Source organism: Sparus aurata, chromosome 24 (assembly GCF_900880675.1).
Source record: "Sparus aurata chromosome 24, fSpaAur1.1, whole genome shotgun sequence".
Taxonomy (NCBI): Eukaryota; Metazoa; Chordata; class Actinopteri; order Spariformes; family Sparidae; genus Sparus; species Sparus aurata.
The window spans coordinates 20,470,242-20,490,933 of NC_044210.1; the positions used below are offsets into that span (position 1 = coordinate 20,470,242).

The following is a 20,692-nucleotide window of genomic DNA, read 5'->3' on the forward strand; positions in this document are numbered from 1 at the left end:
TGTATTTCCCATGATTAATTAAGCTGAAAAAGACATCAGGTTTGTATTTGTAGCTCATGTGGTTCAAAAGTTATAGTCGGAACCCTTTTCGGGCAGCGGCCATATTGGATTTGGCCGCCATCTTGGCCCCGAGGGTCGCTGGCTCCAGCGCCCTAAATAAATTATTTCAGTATGACCTGAGCTACATCTGTGCCACATTTGACGCTTTTACATGAATTTGCGCGAAATGACCTATTTATGTGCTTAAGGCCCCCAACTATGCAGGATAAACCAGCACAGACCAGCACCAAAACACAACATATGCTGGTCTTGCTGGTCACCATGTTGTGTTTTGGTGCTGGTCTATGCTGGTTTATCCTGCAGGGAAGTGACAGGGAGGATAAACTGAAAAGTAGAAAGTAATTAAAGGCTAATCTAGTGTATATCATTAAAACCCAAAGTGTTTCATCTCCTCCTCTGACTCTTACTGCCTCCTCATCAGTCCTGGACTGTAAATACAACCACAGATTATTCACCGACACCAACAGCTGCTCTGCAGCCGCGTTTAGTGCGTCACACAGCGGGAGAGCGGCGGCTCGTCTCGGCCTCCTCCACAGGCTGATTCAGGCAGGAGAAGCTGCCTTCAGTCATCAGTAAGTGGAGCTACACAGTGACAACCACTCTGTGTTCACACACTGACCAACTCACTCCACTTCTACTCTCATTTCATCGACTACACTCCGCAGGTATCAACACAAAATGGCGGATATTCTTATCGGCAGTTGTTTCTCCTCCGTCGTCCCGAGTTTAAACTTAAACGAGTTCGTCGAGAAATAAACAACCGAGCTTCAGTTTTTGTGTTGTTTCCGGTGTAACAATGAAAAGTAGAGCTTGTGTTAGCGAGTCGAACATGTCAGATTCATTACATTACCTTCAGCTGGAGGTTCAGACGGAGAAAACTATCTGCGACACACCTGTCAGAGAAAGTGAAAGTAAAGTGTGAGGAGGAAACAGCCAGAGAGGCGTGTGACTGACTGGGAGTCTTCCTGTTAGACTGAGGGGGCTGCAGCACGACCCACAACCAGCTAACACATGCCGAATTTACAAGAAGGCCCAAATAATGAAGAATCAGTCACAAACAGCGTTTCAGGAGGTTAGAAAGTGTCTCCTAACTCAAAAACTCACTAAATGGAGAGATTTCATAAGAGAGTCTGGGGGCTGTCTCTCCCTCTTCGCCTCCTTGATTAGATTGCCAGAGCTGGGGAGTAATGAAACACATGTAACGGGATTACATAATCATTGTCACACAACATCACTCTGAAACAAAATTTTGAACAGGAACCAGGTGTGACTGTTAAACACACCTGTCGACTGTCAGTCAGTGAAGTTGTGGGAAAGTCGCTGTTTAAAGGAGCAATCCGTAGTTTCGTCTAAAAACATTTTAATCTGAAGAAAGAGATTTTAACAAACTGTCTTCATGACTGAATAAACTGAAGAAACACACTAAAGGACAACACCATTCATACTGTTTGACTGTGTTTATATGTGGCGGACCCAGCCACCTATCTACCTTCAAACAGGGTTCTGGGACCTTATTTTCCTCTGAGAACAGCTGGTTCATCACTGATGGAATAAAAAAAGTATATATTTACTTCATTAATATTATAAATGTTAAAATTCTGAGTTTGAATTCATTCTACAGAACTACAGAGTGCATCTTTAATGTCAGTATTTATAATTAAATCCTTAAATAAATGAACAGTTGATGATGCAGTTTGATGCTGTGCTGTAACTTAACTGTATATTTATATGTATCTATAAACGTTTCACACACAGACCTGAATTTACGAGAGAACTTTTCCTTCTTTTCACATTCGCATGTATGATTGTTGGACTTCAACACTCGAAGATGGAACAAATCTCACACGAGTTCCACAATGCAACTCTGCACCGCTGAGCTCTGTAATACTGGTAATCCACCAGTCAGTAGTTTGAACCTGCTGCCTCACTTTTGATGGATAAAGCTGACAGATTTATTTGTTTTGCTGCTGCAAATCGCACAACCGTTAAATGAAAGTATAAATAAATAACATTATACATGGATAGATAAATAAATGAGTATATTTACACACATCTGTGTAATGTAGCCTTGTGACTCGGGAGTAAAGTGTCTATTTCAACCCAACCTGGAAAAAAGAAAACAATAGACTGAACAGAAAAGTATAACTGAACTGATGTGATGTGTGCGATGACTGAAGCGTTTGTTCTTTGTGTTTTTTTACTTCTTAATTAATGATTTAAAGGCCAAAATAAACAGATGTTACTGCAACTATGAAGCAGAAGCACTGAGGCTGAACTATGAGATGTGCTAGCCTAATAGCTAAAAATATGTGATTCACTGAGTAGCCTGTCAGTGAAATGTTCATAGTAAATTACAGTTAATGTCCAGTTTGGTTCAGACTAGAGCCTGGTGTTACTATTCAAAAGTGTAATACTATATTAATAAACAGGGAAGTTTAGTTTTTTGTCTCTTCTGAGACCAAACCAGCTGAGGAAAACCTGCACAATTCAATATTTCTAAGTTCAACTTCCTTCAACTTCAATAGACGCAAAGATAATCACATCATCAGAGATGTTATCAGAGCCCAAATGCTTTTATTTTGTCAGGAATAACCATATTTCATCTCCCTGCCCTCTTTTACTTCCGTCTGGGTTGATGTCCTGTAGAGAAACTCTGAAAACTAAACACAATACAGAGTTGCAGCCAGCAGGGGGCAGCCTCACACTGTGCAGTACAGGGTTACACTGTTAGTGACGTCACAACTCAAGATTTCTGGGTATTGAAGTTCAAACAAAAAAGGAAACTACGTCCCAGAGGGAAAGCCTTTGTAAACAAGAGATTATAAAGCAGAGCAGGTATTTCATGTATGTGGAATATAATGTTCTGTGGATCAGAGTCACTTTGCTCTAGAAACAAAATATCTGAAAAAGCCACAAAATGCTGGAGAACAGAATTATTCTTCATCAGCCAGTTTCTGACCTATATATTCGTATAGGTATTATTTATATAACCAGTTCAAAAAAACGTATAAAATCTTACTTTAATCTTAATCTAAATACTCCCTCACAACACTAATAAAAAATTAATATAAATGAAGATACATTTAAAAACTGAAGACATAAAATGGAAACAGACAAATCATTCAAGTCAGCATGTCTCAATTTATTTTCTGTCTTTGTAAAACATCAAAACTGATTTGAGGTCTTTGAAACCTAGAAATAACAATTACCAATGGATGTGATATGAGAATAATTGATATTAAGGGTAAAATGTACATGTAGACTTTAACACCCATCAAAATTATCCAGTGTTTGTTTATTTTTCACAAAAAAGATTACAAATATTTTATTGGTGTGATTATTTTTGGCATAATAACTTGTCAGTGCAACACAGTTCAGTAACATGTTTCTGTTGTGTTTATTCTGTCATTTTGTCACAACTTTTGCATTTCACGTGTCTTATATTTAATTGGTACCTGCTCAGTCACATGCAACTTCCGCCAGCTAAGTACAATAACCCCTAGCAAATGAAAACCCTCATGAACAGCTCTCTGGGCTTCAGGTCCCCCTGGTCGATGTTGTGTTAATACGTTGCAACACCAACGCTGTGAACAAACTAAAGATTCAGGCAGTGGCAGACACTCCCATGTTCTGCAAAGTAAAATGATGGTTTTAATCAAAGAAGTCTGGTGGATTTGAAGAGAGCACAGATGGATAAAACAGTTACTTTCCTACAGAGAACAAAGAGACACTGAACAACCAGATCTGAACCAGAACTCAAACCCAAATCCAGGATAAAGAGGTTCAGTGAATGTGGTGTTGAAGGTGTGGAGGTGGATCAGTGAGTCAGAGGAGACTCTGTAGAAGGACAGAGTGCCAGCAGGACAGTCCACATACACTGCTACTCTACCAGAGGAGGAGGAGGAGGAGGAGGAGGAGGAGGAGATGGATGTTCCGCTGTTGTTGTGCCACACTGCATAACAATCACCATCATAGCATTCCAGACTCCAAGACTGATAATTCCCTCCAAACTCACATTCTTCTCTGTTTGCTGTCCTTTTGATTCCTCTGTAACTCACTGATACATGAACCTCTCCTCTGCATTCGACCTCCCAGTAACAGCGACCAGTCAGACCAGTTCTACACAGCAGCTGAGGATAGGGATCAAACCTCTCTGGATGATCAGGATATGACTGATCCTCCTCCACACGTGTCACCTTCCTGTTGCTGTCTGATAGTTTGAGGTTTCTGTTGACTGTGTTTGTGTCGATTGCAAGTTCACAGCAATCTGATGGAGAGAAAAAGACATGACACAGTGTGATGATGACATCACAGATGTGAATGAGTGATGTCACAGTGTTTTGATGAATGACAGTAAAAAGACACTCACACTTCCTCAGACCTGGTGTCAACCATCGGACTCCAGCAGGCTCCACCCTGAAAGGAGGAGGGGGGTCAGAGCAGCACATCCTCTTTCAGCATGCAAACATGGACATGGCATGACTCTTACATTGAGTTTTAGGGACGCCAAAAATTGGCCTATTAATCACAGTTGTTATCCGCTGTCCTTGCAATGATAAAACAAAATTCAGTCATCTAATGTGATTTATTACAAACGTCTAGTTCGAGGAATTGTCTTGTCACTTTAAACATACATGAAAGTGCTCTATCCAGAGCAAAAGAGGACAAGCTACTGTCAGTAACCACAGCGGATGGTATGAAATTCCTATTGACACAAATGTGAGTATAGCTACTGGGCATGATAACCCATGTGCCAATCAGCTAGCTCAGCTGTTCCTGTATCTAAAGAGTCTGCTATGTCCGTACTTCATGAGAACCAAGAGATCCACAGAGGATCCCATATCTACTGCCCTCCACTCAGTCTTCATGCATCTTGAAAATACCAACAGCTACATCGCTGTTGCTGTTTATCTCAGCTCAGCACTTCATACAAGTTAACCCATGATACTGGCTGGAAAACATTCCCCTGTGCTTCAGTAATGTCAAAATGGTAAAGTCATCTACTTTTATTTGACTCCATACAGAAGTTTAAAAAACTGTGTGTGATTGTGTTGTGAGCCGCCAAAACAGTGGACCAGACAGCAGGCCTTGGTCAGCTTCTTAGGGTTGTATAAGCCAACATGCCAGTAGGACTCTTCATACCTGAGAGTGTCCAGCCTCCAGAGTGGATCCTGCTCTCCAGCCAACAGCAGCTGTACTCCTAGGTCTCCTGGATGATTGTAGGTCAGGTCCAGCTCTCTCAGGTGGGAGGGGTTGGATTTCAGAGCTGAGGCCAGAGAAGTACAGCTTTCCTCTGTGATCAGACAGCCTGAAAGTCTGTAAACACACAAAGCAGACCAAATAGAGACGTTTAGGGAAGTATCTCACTCAAGTCACTGAAGCAAAAAAGTGACGTTTTCTGACCTGAGAGTTTCCAGAGTACATTTTGTACTCTCAAGTGCAAGTGACAGCAGCTTCACCCCTGAGTCATGCAGGTTGTTGTTACTCAGGTCCAGCTCTCTGAGACTAGAGTACTGGGAGCTGAGAACTGAAGACATAGATTCACAGCTTCTCTCTGAGAGGTCACAGCTACTCAGTCTGGAGAGGAAAACATAACACAAGGTCACACAATATTATTACTACGTTTGGAAAGTACAGCCATGATGTAATTTGTAAATTGCATGACATCAATAGATGGCCGAACCTTTTACCACATCGATGAGCTTCTTAAAATCAGCTAAGAATGAGTTATGTTTTCAGTAAATGTACACATGACCCTGTAGTAATCTGCATATATAGCCATATTACAATCCTGTGTATGAAATCCTTTCTCCCTTTCTCCTGGCCTTATGTACTTCCAGTTTCAAATACTACTTCATCAGATAAACAAGATAAGGCTCAACCAGGTTACAGTGTCAAATGTTGAAGGCAGGCAGATGACGATGTGGTGGCACTAATGGCTCGTCAAATATGGTTTAAAGGCACTTTGGTACATCGCGATGGACATGGGGTGAGGGAGGAGGATGCATTTTTGTTGACTGCATTTGTATGTACTTTCATATTATAGATATTGTAACTTTAGATCTGGTACTATTATCTTCTTTTGTAATAAATGGACTTCTGAACTTGTTGGATCGTCATCATTGCCAGCAAGTAAGTATCACACTCCCTCACTTGGCTGTGGCAAAACTGTACTGTACTTAATCCCGGGGGGAAATTATTTTTATCAGATATTTCACATACTACATGCAAACACACACAAAATTTGTTCTCTGCATTTAACCTATCACTAGCTGCATATTGCAAGTATACACAAATACACAAGCTCGCTGTGACAGCAGCCTGGGGAGCATATGGGGGTTTGGTGCCTTGCTCAGGGGCACATCGGCAGTAACCCAGGAAGTGAACTGGCACCTCTTCAGCTACCAGTCCACTTCCATATTGTGGTCAGTAGCTGGACTTGAACTGGCCCCTCCGGTCCCCAAGCCAAGTCTCTACCGACTGAGCTACTGCCACCCCTTAAACTATTGAAACAGTGTGCTCAGCTACACATGGAAAGCTTCTGTAAAATGTCTTGTAAGGAGACTCAGCAGCTCTTAGTTGATTAATACTTAACAGAGGTGTCTGCTAGCATGAGGAGGGAGCCACCTGTTTTGTTGTTTTTTCAGTGCCCTCACCTGTTAAATCTTGAATTCACAGACTTTCCATATAAACAGTCCTTTTTTTCATGCATCCATATTTGCACTGGGAGGGATTTAGATTGGAATTCAGGAAAACTGACTTTGAAATACAGTCTGACAGGTAATAGAATGCAACATTAGAGCTGTGTTTGCATTCTTAGCCAGTAAAGCACCTTCTTTTAGCAGGACATGGTCTGTTATCTCTTGGCAAAGTAGAAGTTTGGAGAATGTCTGGCAGTAAAAAGGCCTCAGGATTGCATTTCTGCCTCTTTACAGATGATATGGTAGACCATGACCTCAATTGCACACTGGGATGGTTTTGTGACATTGTGAAAAAGTAGGTATAAGAATAAGCACCTTCAAGTCTGACACAATGGTACAATGTTGGAGATCGTTGGATTGATACCTTAGAGTGAGACTGAGTCTCAACTCCATGAAGTATTCTGAGACTGGGGAGAAAGAACTTGATTTGGGGTTTACCTCCAACCTTCATCACTGGCTATGGGCTTTGGGCAATTACACAAATAATAAGGAATCTGCTAAGATGGTTTGATCATCTGACTGCCTCCTGGACACCTCCTTGTAGAGGTATTACAGGTGTATCAAACTGAATGGGACCTTAGGAAAGACGCTGACCAATCTAAAAGAATAACATCTGGAATGCCTCAGAATCCCATTGAAAAAGCGAGAAGAAATGGCTTAGGAGTAGGGGATACTGTGTCTGGTCTGCTGCAACTATGACTAAGATTTAGACTGGATGGATGGATAACCGGACCTGAGATAGGTTGTTGAAACTGCAACTTATAAATTGATCTCACCTTAGACATTCCAGTTTACAGTGTGAACTCTTCAGTCCAGGACACAGCAGCTTCACTCCTGAATCCTGCAGGTTGTTGTTACTCAGGTCCAGCTCTCTCAGATTAGAGGACTGGGAGCTGAGAACTGAGGACAGAGCTTCACAGCTTCTCTCTGAGAGGTTACAGCCACTCAATCTTGAGAGACCATGTAAATGAGAAAATAAGGAAGGAATTATTCTCCTGCTGAAAAGACATTTGTGTATTTCAAAGCATATGCACATATATATTTACTTACAAAGCTTTCTTGGAGGCTTTGACCACTGGCAGCAGCATCAGAAGAGCCTCCTCTGAAGCAGAGTATTTCTTCAGGTCAAACACATCCAGATCTTCTTCTGATGTCAGTAAGATAAAGACCAGAGCTGACCACTGAGCAGGAGACAGTTTCTCTCTGGAAAGTCTTCCTGAACTCAGGTACTGTTGGATCTCCTCTACAAGAGTACAATCGTTCAGTTCATTAAGACAGTAGAACAGATTGATGCTTCTCTCTGCAGACAGATCCTCACTGATCTTCTTCTTGATGTACTTCATTGTTTTCTGATCTGTCTGTGAGCTCCCTCCTGTTTGCGTCAGCAGCCCTCGTAGGAGATTCTGATTGGTCTGCAGTGAAAATCCCAGGAGGAAGCGGAGGAACAAGTCCAGGTGTCCATTTGGACTTAGCAAGGCCTGGTCCACAGCACTCCGGTAGAAGTATGTCTCTGTAGACTGATGGTAGGTTGTTTGTTCTCCTGCCAGCAGATTGACTCCAGAGCTGATGAACGTCAGATGGACATGAAGAGCAGCCAGAAACTCCTGAACACTCAGATGGATGAAGCAAAACACCTTGTCCTGGTACAGTCCACTCTCCTCTTTAAAGATCTGTGTGAACACTCCTGAGTACACTGAGGCTGCTCTGACATCAATGCCACACTCTGTCAGGTCTGATTCATAGAAGATCATGTTTCCTTTCTGCAGCTGATCAAAAGCCAGTTTTCCCAGAGACTCAATCATCTTCCTGCTCTCTGGAGTCCAGTGTGGATCTGTCTCAGCTCCTCCATGATACTTGATGCTCTTCACTTTGGCCTGAACCACCAGGAAGTGGATGTACATCTCAGTCAGGGTCTTGGGCAGCTCTCCTCTCCTTCTGGTCTTCAACACATTCTCCAGAACTGTAGCAGTGATCCAGCAGAAGACTGGGATGTGGCACATGATGTGGAGGCTTCTTGATGTCTTGATGTGGGAAATGATTCTGGTTGCCTGCTTCTCATCTCGGAATCTCTTCCTGAAGTACTCCTCCTTCTGTGGGTCAGTGAACCCTCTGACCTCTGTCACCATGTCAACACACCCAGGAGGGATCTGATTGGCTGCTGCAGGTCGTGTGGTTATCCAGAGGCGTGCAGAGGGAAGCAGTTTCCCCCTGATGAGGTTTGTTAGCAGCACATCCACTGAGGTGGACTCTCTAACATCAGTCAGGATTTTAGTGTTGTGGAAGTCCAGAGGAAGTCGACACTCATCCAGACCGTCAAAGATGAACACAACCTGGAACTCTTCAAACCTGCAGATTTCTTTGGTTTCAGTAAAGAAGTGATGAACAAGTTCCACCAAGCTGAACTGTTTCTCTTTCAGCACATTCAGCTCTCTGAAAGTGAATGGAAATGTGAACTGTATGTCCTGGTTGGCTTTGTCTTCAGCCCAGTCCAGAGTGAACTTCTGTGTTAAGACTGTTTTCCCGATGCCAGCCACTCCCTTTGTCATCACTGTTCTGATTGGTTCATCTCTTCCAGGTGAGGCTTTAAAGATGTCTTCTTGTCTGATTGTTCTTTCTGGTCTGTGTGGTTTCCTGGATGCTGTTTCAATCTGTCTGACCTCATGTTCATCATTAACCTCGGCAGTCCCTCCCTCTGTGATGTAGAGCTCTGTGTAGATCTGATTCAGAGGGGTTGGGTTTCCTGCTTTAGCGATCCCCTCAAACACACACTGGAACTTCTTCTGAAGGTTGGATTTGAGGTGAAGATGACACATGGCAGGAGATTCTGAAGGTACAAGTAACACCATTGAGCATTCTCTCAAAGAAATAATCACTATTTTTTTCTGAAAAAAAAAACAAACAAAAAAAGGCATGGAGTAGATAAATGTCCATAATGAAGATAAATATGAATAATATACACAAAGCCTGTTGAGCCAACAGCAACTTTGCAAACCTGACTGAAAGCTTGACTGACTACGAGATAGTGAGTCCCTTTGTAATGGTGAGTTATCACTAAATACCAGGTCAGTGCAAAGCCACAAAATTGCACTAATTTTGTGTATTTACGTGAGTGAGCTGAAAATATGCAACTTTCAGCGAAAATTTTGTTTGTCTCAGGGCTTTGCATGGGGTGGACCAGGTTAGTGAAGTGGGGCAGCTGCTACTGAGCTGCTCAAGGCTGGACCACTCTGGCTTTGCCAAATGTTGTGTGGGGAGGGGCAGAGCCGCAGCTCAGAGCAAGCCGGCTCTAGATGAGTGTGGCCAGAACAGAGGAAGAAGCAACCAGGGTCACATCAGATTCTGCTCTGATCAGGAGCTGTTTACTGAGGAGAGTTCAAGGATTACGTTTTAACTTTTGTGATCAAAGCATGATTTATGCTTCTGTATGAAATTGATGCCATACCTACAGTGTAGCAACTGCGTAAGTGCATGTCCTGTGCCGAAGCCTGATGTGTACCTCCCCAGAAAAGTACCTGCACCACAGCGACTGTGACTGGTCCGCTTGGAAGCACTGCATTTTCCGGCTTCTCCTCAGGTACTTGCCAGAGGAGCTAATACTCTGTGCCCCTGGCCCGGTCAGCGTAGCAAACTTGACCTGAATTACAGCCACCTGAGTGCACAGTAGTCACTCACAGTAACTTCAGTGAGTCCGCGGTTCGCACAGGTGGAGTCTCATCATCACGATGATCTCACGTGAAAGCCTCTCACACAGCAGCAGCGTCTCAAAACAGAAGAACGAAACTGACAGCACAGCGAGCGAGCGCAGCTGGTTTTGACATGATATGTACCTGACTAATGTGGTAGGATGTAGTCCGGTAAAGTTGGAAATATATTCACAGATTCGAACTTCCCAGATCAATAACTCATAAGTGAAACCTTGTTAAAGCGAAACTCTCGCCAAAAAGCAACAGAGGCTTTATCTGGGATTGAATATGAGTCAAACCTTCGTGTGAAAGCATAATTATGAAGAAAGAGGCACTTTTAAGATTTACCGTAGTTTCGGTTTTGGGCAGGTTAATTTTGAACGGGAGTGCATGGGGCATGACACGCTAGCATCAAAATCGCTATTTTTTAGAACACTAAGAAGGCTCGACACAACATGAAACTTTGCTCGTAGCATCACTAGGGTCTCTACTCAGGAACAAGAGCATTGAGACATTGTTTGTGTACACAGAGTTTATGAAAAAGAAGGTTTTTGAACTACTCACGTTAGCTGCTGGAGCTCCTGCGCGTTGCCGTCATGGCAGGCAAAAAGTGTCGATCCCAGAGTGCAACCTGACAGGCAGGCTTGAGGAGCGGTTCACCATTACTCTCCTGCCTGTCAGGTCGCACTCGGGGATCGACAATTTTTGTCTGTCTGACGGCGATGCGCAGGAACTGCAGGAGCTAACGTGAGTAGTTCAAAAACCTTCTTTTTCATAAACTCTGTGTACACAAACACTGTTCTCAATGCTCGTGTTCATGAGTAGAGACCCTGGCGAAGCAAAGTTTCATGTTGTGTCAAGCCTTTTTAGTGTTCTAAAAATAGCGATTTTGATGCTAGCGTGTCATGCCCCATGCACTCCCGTTCAAAATTAACGTGCCCAAAACCGAAACTATGGTAAATCTTAACCCTTTAGGCGCCAGAGTCGCAAATTTGCGACACACAGCGGTACTGAACAAAACAGCTGTTTTCTCCCAATAGAGTGTTACATGTCGTTCATACTCCCCACCACTAGTTAGCAGACATCCTGTACTTAGACCTTAGCTCATAAAAACGTCTTGCTTCAATGCAAAATGTTCGAGGAAGTCCCATGCAAACTGTGGGGTGAGAGAGCAGAGACAGTGCGCCAGGAAGCTATTTGGCTGAAGGGGTATTGCTGGATTCAGAAGTTATTGAGACGAAATAAACGACAATGGCATGCAAAAAGTGGAAGTGATTGAGCTCCTATTCGGTGATTCTGATTCTGAAGGGGAAAATCTAACTTTGGGAGAGGACGGTCGGTCGATTAGTGAGCTTGCTAGTCGCGGTGCGTCTTTGCATAGCAATGGCGGTGCCGCGCAGAGCGAGGAAAACGCACAAGCACAAACACACGATCCTTTGCCCAACATAGGTGGGAATGGAAATGATGCACAAACTCGTAGTATCAGTAGGGAAGCGAATGGATGTGGTAGAAGTAGCGGGGGTGGTGAGAATAGCGCTGGGTGTCAGCGTTAGTGTTTACTCTTTCTACAGCGACGGTCACGTAGCCTCCATCCGCGGCAGCGGTGCAGCTATGCGACGCAGCAGTGTTCACGAAGCACAAAACACACAAGTCCAACTCTTCTCCCAACACTAGAGGAGATAGCAGGTGGAGACGTGGGCGAAGTGTTCGTAGGAGGGCTGATGGGTGTCGTAGGGGCAACAGGGGAAGGCAGAACAGGGCTGGAAATGGTGATGATGGTAATGGTAATGGTGGCTGGGCTTACTTGAGAGATGAAGTATATGGATAAAGCCCTTTGATGAGCAAATTGGATATCGTGGTGACAGAAAGCAAAGCAATGATTCAAGGTCTATAGTTTTTTTTGTCCCTCTTTCTGACTGATGATTTCTGGTAAACAATGGAGACAAATGCTCATCAGTATTTAGACTGACATGAACTAATGCCAAGTTCACGGTTTCATGAATGGTATGATGTAAATGTCCCTGAAATGAAAGCCTTCCTGTCACTCCATTTGAGCATGGGTCTGGTACATAAATCAGAGATTGAGGATTACTGGGCAGAATTTTATATATACATATATATATATATATATAGTTCTTATTGTCTCTGTGCCTTGCAATGAGAGGCTCCACACTCTACAAATATTATTATCATATAATAATAATAATAATAATAATAATAATAATAATAATAATAATAATAAAGAAGAGAAGAGAAAACAAGAAAAAGGGAAGAAAAAAAGACAAGAAAAAGAAAAAGTGTCCTCCAATGGGGGGGTGGTGGGTAAAAAAAAACGATGAAAGAAGTTCAACTCTCTTTCAAAATATCAGGTATTTCATGGAAATTACATAATCCAATATGGCCGCCACCATATGACGTCATAATATGCAAATTAGATGGGAAAAATTACTCCCTTCATAAACTTTAGGTCATTCTCAATATTTGTCTCATTTACACCTTGTCTCTATCTCAAACTACATTCAAGCCAGAGCCTTCTGAAATTTAGATGTCAAAATCTAGTATTTTTTAAAACAAAACCCAGCGTCTAAAGGGTTAAAAGTGCCTCTTTCGTCACAATTATGCTTTCACACGAAGGTTTGACTCATATTCAATCCCAAATAAAGCCTCGGTTGCTTTTTGGCGCGAGTTTCGCTTTAAAACACAAACGACGGCTCTTTCCTACCGTACTACGATAGACAACGAGCTACAACCGAATTTTCATCAAAACAAGCGGCTGGACATTAACTCTGGTCTCTATGGTCAGCCGTCTGTGAGACGAGGGCGCAGGGACCGTCTACAAAGTGCAACACCGAAAAGAGAAACTACAAAAAAGTGTAGTGTCACCAAAATCACTCCACACATCAGTGGTCTCCTGCTGGTTATTCTACAATTTTTTGTTTGGAAAAAATGTGCTTTGCCATAATTTGGGGGAATTTCTATTCAGAGAAATATTCAATAACACTAATATTCAGTGTGGTGTCGGAAAAATCACCTCAACCTAACCCTACTTAACAAAAACTACTTTTTAATGTAACTTTAACTTGATTTTGGTATTAAAAATTAAAAAATGTTTTAATACACAATCCATGTCTTATTATAAATTAGGATGTTATGGTATCAGTCTGAAAGGTAAATCAACACATTTTACTCAGTGGCCTTTGTGCCCTGTCATGTGGGCTTGGTGCCCCTGAAAAAAAAAGTGAAGGCCAAATGGACTTGCCCCTAAAATGACAAAATTCCCACCCTGACTGCATTCCCACTAGTAAGCTACAGTTACTCTATGTAAGCTGAGTCCAAGTAGTCTCTAGAGTGTGAAATATTGTACATTGCCTCAGCCTGCAATAAAACGGTGGTCAATTCATGATACTTTCTCATCTCCTAATTTTTATACTTAATAATACAATGTCAATGTTGTGTAAGAAGAATCATTAATTAATATATGAAAGTAACAAAAGACAACAATATAGAAGAATTTATGGATTTGACGCTGTGATCGGTGATCGGCAATATCGGGATCGGCAGATACTGCTTTCAGTGATCGTTGATCGGCCCCAAAAACCAGCTACTGGTTGATAGAACAGTCACCCGAGACTGTAAGAAGAGACAGACCAACCTGTGCGCTGCCTGGATTGACTACAAGACTCACTACGGCTACGGGTACCGATTCCGTAGTGGGGCAACAATCAGCCACCTGCTCTACATGGATGACATCAAGCTGTATGCCAGGAGCGAGCGAGAAATAGACTCACTGATCCACACCACCAGGATCTACAGCAATGACATTGGGATGTCATTCGGATTGGACAAGTGTGGCCGGATGGTCTCAAAGAGAGGCAAGATGATCATGACTGAGGGGACTGACCTACCAGAGGGCAACATAGGTGACATCCAAGACAGCTACAAGTACCTTGGCATCCCACAGGCTAATGGAAACCATGAAGAGGCCACAAGGAAGTCAACCACAGCCAAATACCTCCAGAGAGTAAGGCAGGTCCTGAAAAGTCAGCTGAATGCTAAGAACAAGATCCGAGCCATCAACATGTACGCACTACCAGTCATCAGATACCCCGCTGGTATCATAAGCTGGCCAAAGGAGGAGATAGAAACCACATATATCAAGACTAGAAAGCTCCTCACCATGCACGGAGGGTTCCACCCCAAGTCCAGCACCCTGAGGCTATACACTAAGCGGAAAGAGGGAGGCCGAGGGCTAGCGAGCGTCAAGGCCACGGTCCAGGATGAAAGATCGAAAAATTCGAGAATACATCGAATAAATGGCCCAGAAGGACGAACTGCTAAGTGAATGTCTCAGGCAGCAGAACCCTGATAGAGTGCAGAGGAGGAGGAGGAGCAGACAACCTGGAGGGACAAGCCCCTACATGGCATGTACCACCGTCAGATAGAGGAAGTGGCTGATATCAAGAAATCCTACCAGTGGCTGGAAAATGCAGGACTGACAGACAGCACAGAGGCACTAATCATGGCAGCACAAGAACAGGCCATAAGCACAAGAGCCACAGAGGCCAGGATTTACTAGAGTAGATCAGACCCAAGATGCAGACTGTGCAAAGAAGCCCCTGAGACAGTCCAGCACATAGTAGCAGCGTGTAAGATGCTAGCTGGATCAGCATACATGGAGAGGCACAACCAAGTGGCTGGGATAGTATACAGGAACATCTGCAACCACTATCGAATAGAAGTACCCAAATCCCAATGGGCCATACCACAGAAGGTGGCTGAGAACAACAGGGCCAAGATTCTGTGGGACTTCAGCTTCCAGACTGACAAACAGCTCCTGGCTAACCAATCGGACATAGTGGTGGTAGACAAAGAACAGAAGAGGGTGGTGGTGATAGATGTGGCGATCCCAGCTGACGCCAACATCAGGAAGAAGGAACACGAGAAACTTGAGAAGTACCAAGGGTTGAAAGAGCAGCTGGAACGGATGTGGAAGGTCAAGGCTAGCGTGGTCCCCGTGGTATATATATGGTATATATATACATATATATATATATATATATATATACATATATATATATATATACATATATATATATATATATATATATATATACATATATATATATATATATATATATATATATACATACATATACTATATATATATATATATATATATATCTATATAGATATATATATATATATTACATTATATTACATATATACCATATACATATATTATATCATATATATATATATATATATGATATATATATATATATATATATACATATACATATATACATATATATATATACATATATATATATACATATACATATATATATATACATATACATATATATATACATATACATATATATATATATACATATACATATATATATATATATATATATATATATATATATATATATATATATATATATATATATACATATATATATACACATATACATATATATATATATATATATATATATACACATATATATATATATATATATATATATACAAAAAATGGGCAATGGGCAGATGGTCAACAGTCTTTCATTTATGCGTAATATTAATCTAAGAAATCCTCTTACTGCTCTGCAAATGGTCAGCCAGCTCCTCCTGTTTCATTCTCCTCAGGAAGTGAAGTGTGATCTTCAGAAATGCCTCTCTGCTGCTCCTCCTCTGCTCTTCATCCTCACCATCCTCCCTCTGACTCTCTGAGCATTCTGGGTAATCTGAACTCAGAACCTTCTGGATCTTCTTTAGCTCGTTCTTCACAAAAGTCACAATGTTCTCCTCCAGCAGCTGAAACAAAATATTATGTGAATGACAACATTTAACATCATGGAGCCAAACATCAGATCCATGTTGGACAGAATCATTGGTCTGTAAAGTGCAGCATGGAGATTATAGTGAACAGACTGGATGTAAAAGTAGTTGTTGTTCATGTACAGACCATAAATATGGAGTCCAGGTGTGTCTGATGCTGCTGGACAGACGGACCTCTGGGAACCTCTGAGCTCTCCTGGTCGACTCTGTGGAGGAATCATGAAGAATCAGTCACACTGTGTCCGTCCACTCAGAGACAAACTATGGTTTAGTGGTCAATGACTCGCAGCCATCAGCCAACATTCATTGGCTTAACTCTTCTCAAGTTCCTCAAGCTTTTCTACTTATGCATTAAAATAATTAAATATGAAAGTCATATCCAGCAAGCAGAAAACATTTCAGCCAGCAGATTTCTTGTACTAGTGTCCTCTCAGTGTCCAACATAACATTTTTTTCTTACTGGCTTGCTTGGCCAGTAGATTCGAGTTTTACTGGCCCCATGTGTAATTTTAGTGGCCCAGCCACGAAAAATGAAAATAACTGTTTTTTAAAAAAAAAAAAAGAAAAAGACTTGTTTATTTATTGAAATTGTTCCCATTTAATTGTTTAGATAGTCTATCCCTGAAAAATCAGTATGGTCTGGCAATGATGGCAAAAAGTAATAGGGTATTACAATTTCAAAATTGAAATGACAACATATTTAATATTTTGAGATGTATCATTTCTGTCACTTTCTCACACTTTTCAGGTGATTGATTTTCTGAAAGCACTGTACAAACAATACCATTATTTCGCCCTAAGTGGAGGGATCAGTATACCTGGCTGAACTACCACGACGGCGTATGTAACACTGTTGCTGTGATGATAAATGACACTTAAATATTGAATCTGTGTCTATAATAACCACACCCTGACATGTAAATGTGACATCTGTCTTGATTCATTTAATTTAACTTAAAATATGGACAACTGACTGCATAATATATGAATCAGAAACAGAAATGCTTTACAGCAGCTCCCATTCAAAGTCAAGAATATGAAGAAAAATAGTAATAATAATAATAATAATAATAAGAAGAAGAAGAAACTATATGCTGCATATTTATGATAGAAGCCTACTGCAACTGTACTTTTTTTTACCATTAAATGTTATTTTATACATTAGCATATTCTATAATGTTCTGTCATGGAGAACATCACTTCACTGCTAACAGAAAAGACAGCAGCTCACTGCCAGTTGCAGCTTCTTATCGTGATCTGCAGTCTTTGTTCATTTTTTGTCATGAATGTTATTATTAGTACCCATCAAAAATCACAGTTACATGTCAGGATGTGGTTATTATAGACATGTATCATCACAGTAACAGCGTTACATACATTAGCAGCTGTAAACACATAAAAACATTATAAAATACATCATGTGGTCCCCTTTAAACGCAGGTGCAGGTGTATATTTTGGTTTAAAAAAACACCGGTTCCAAATAAATGCCGAGTCTAATTTATTTTGAAAAAACATCAAGGAAGAAGACGTGACCACTGACACTGCACGTTTTTCTTCTTCGACTTTTTCACGTGTTGTGCCCAGAAGGATGCCAGAGAATTCACAGAGAAGCTGGAGCAGTTTGTGACATTTTTATGAATTTCATCCCGGATTTTTGTGAGGAGGGAATTAAACACCTGTCCCAAATAAACGCCTGGTCTGTTAAGTGATTGAAACAAATAAACGCCCGGCTATTATTTGGTATTTTACGTTTGTTCCCGCATCATCATCACGAGCTGAACAATAAACCTAACAGAGCAAGAGAGGCGGGACTTAAGGCAGAACAGCCAATCATCAGCCGGTCAGTCCCAAAGCCGGTATCATGTTTGTTTGAAGCAGCAACGGGAGAGGGAGGGGGAGAGGCAGCTGCAGCGAGAGCAGACACAGAGCGGCCGGAGAAAGTGAGAGACTGTAGGGAGGCGTTTGTGCAAAACTGCGGATAAACGGCAGAAAAAGTGTGTGTGTTGAACCCTCTAACCGGGAAAAGTGTGGTAAAACACCCACATCCCCCACGGGCGCGACGCCCCACACCGCGGTCAGCCTTCGCCGGAAACTGCCGACATCCTTCACAATACATTACGCCGCCGCGGTGGTTCAGCCAGGTATACTGATCCCTCCACCTCGGGAGAAATCCCCTTTTCCTCCTCTCGGAATCGTAGCACTCCTTCGCCGCCGTCACTCTAAGGATTTCTTGCATGCATTCTAGCGAATCACGTTTCACGTACGGGCAGTGACTGCCCAGTCAGTGTAATCAGCGATTGGTCAGTCACTGGCCCGTGACCAATCGACATGCCCTGCACCTACTTTTACTGGCCCCGGGCCATCGGGCCATGGGTTATGTCGAACCCTGCCTCTGCTCTAGAGATGTCACAAATCTGAAACAGTTTTTTTGGATGTATTGCGAATATTTTTCTTGTGTTTGGTCTGAACATGGCATTATGCTCATGCAGCCATCAGACAACAGCTAGAATGTGTGTCAAGAAAACTAATAAATGTAAGTGAAGACAATGTGAGCAAAAAAAACATGAATGAGTAAGATGCTGAAAAAACAACACATTTAAACAATTGTGTCTGGATAAATAACAGTTAAAACATGAATCAGTCATATTTTTATGTTATTAACAGCTCTACCTCTCCTCTACAGCAGGAGCTGGTTGTCCTTTAAAATCAATGAGGCGACCTTTTGACCGGTCACTCTTGAAGGACACACAGCTGGGCTCAGGTCCAGGTCCAGGCTCAGGTCCAGGCTCAGGTCCAGGCTCAGGTCCAGGTCCAGGTCCAGTAGAGGCTGGTCTCCTGTTGGACAGAGAAGAAGACCACCAGAGATGTTAATTCACTTTCTAGTCTTCAGACACAGAAGCTTCTGTCCATAAAATAGTGGAAAACATCAGGAATAAACCTTCAGAGAATATTGGACCAAACTAATTCAATAAAGTGAAATGAAGAGTGAAGACTGGTTCTATTGGGCAGCTTTCTAAAGTGAGAAGATACATTTAAGTGAAGAAGAACGAAGCTGAAAATAAACATCAGGTTTCAAAAAACATCTTTCTCCACAGTTAAAACATGAATCAGTCACATATTAATGTTTTTAGCAGCTCACCTCTTTACAGATCGAGGTGGTTGTTCCTTAAAATTAATGGGACGATCTATTGACCGGTCACTCCTGAAGGACACACAGCTGGGCTCAGGTCCAGGTCCAGGTCCAGGTTCAGGTCCAGGTCCAGATCCAGGTCCAGGCTCAGGTCCAGGTCCAGGTCCAGGTCCAGTGGTTTTAGAGGGAGGGCCTCCCTCCTCTCTGTCCTCACACTGATTCATGCTGCTCAACTCACACACACTTTCATCTGGAAAGGAAACACAAATCATTCATCTGCACATCAACTGAACATTAATTGTCTTTTATTTATTTCAACCATGAAAATTTTAACAGAAAACAGTTATTTCACAACAAAAATGAGACTTAAACTAAAACTAAGTATAAAGTGACCTTTTAAAAAGAGAAAAAGGACAAAATGTTTTACATATTTAGTCAACAAATAAAATGATAACGTTAAAAACTAAGATGACCTGCAGAATGACACAGCGTAGCTTCTGATTGGTCAAACAGTTTCTGCACCAGCCAATAATCTTCTGTTCTCAAGTTGATTGATTTGAGCTGTAAATGTCAGTAAACAGCATTTTACATGTTGTAATGTTGTAAAGCGAAAATTACACAGCAACATACACACAAACCAACAGTGACTAAAGACAAATACAGTCAGCTGACAGTTTCTACAAACTACGGCTGAATTAGTTGTAAACAACAAGTTTTTGACAACTTAAAAACCAAACGACTCTTCCTTCCTGTCACTTCCCTGCTGGAGAAACCAACACTTGCTGGTCACCATGTTGTGTTCTGGTGCTGGTCTATGCTGGTTTATCCGGCAGGGTTAGCAAGACAAGAAGGATAAACTGAAAAGTATAAAGTAATTAGAGGCTTATATAGTGCATATCATTAAAACACAAAGTGTTTCATCTCCTCCTCTGACTCTTCCTGCCTCCTCATCAGTCCTGGACTGTAAATACAACCACAGATTATTCACCGACACCAACAGCTGCTCTGCAGCCGCGTTTAGTGCGTCACACAGCGGGAGAGCGGCGGCTCGTCTCGGCCTCCTCCACAGGCTGATTCAGGCAGGAGAAGCTGCCTTCAGTCATCAGTAAGTGGAGCTACACAGTGACAACCACTCTGCGTTCACACACTGACCAAAATGGCGGATATTCTTATCGGCAGTTGTTTCTCCTCCGTCGTCCCGAGTTTAAACTTAAACGAGTTCGTCGAGAAATAAACAACCGAGCTTCAGTTTTTGTGCTGTTTCCGGTGT

At 42.0% G+C, this 20,692-nt stretch overlaps 1 protein-coding gene across 1 annotated transcript; it reads right to left on the reverse strand.

The window, feature by feature from the left end:
- Window positions 1–3,181: 3,181 nt before the first annotated feature.
- On the reverse strand, window positions 3,182–16,433 carry LOC115576624 (NLR family CARD domain-containing protein 3-like; the record flags this gene model as incomplete). The annotated part of the gene is made up of 8 exons (XM_030409187.1): window positions 3,182–4,327; window positions 4,430–4,476; window positions 5,203–5,376; window positions 5,464–5,637; window positions 7,538–7,711; window positions 7,812–9,585; window positions 16,054–16,267; window positions 16,419–16,433. Coding segments are annotated over 8 exons (3,129 nt in total), but the record flags the coding sequence as incomplete, so codon positions are not given.
- Window positions 16,434–20,692: the final 4,259 nt, after the last annotated feature.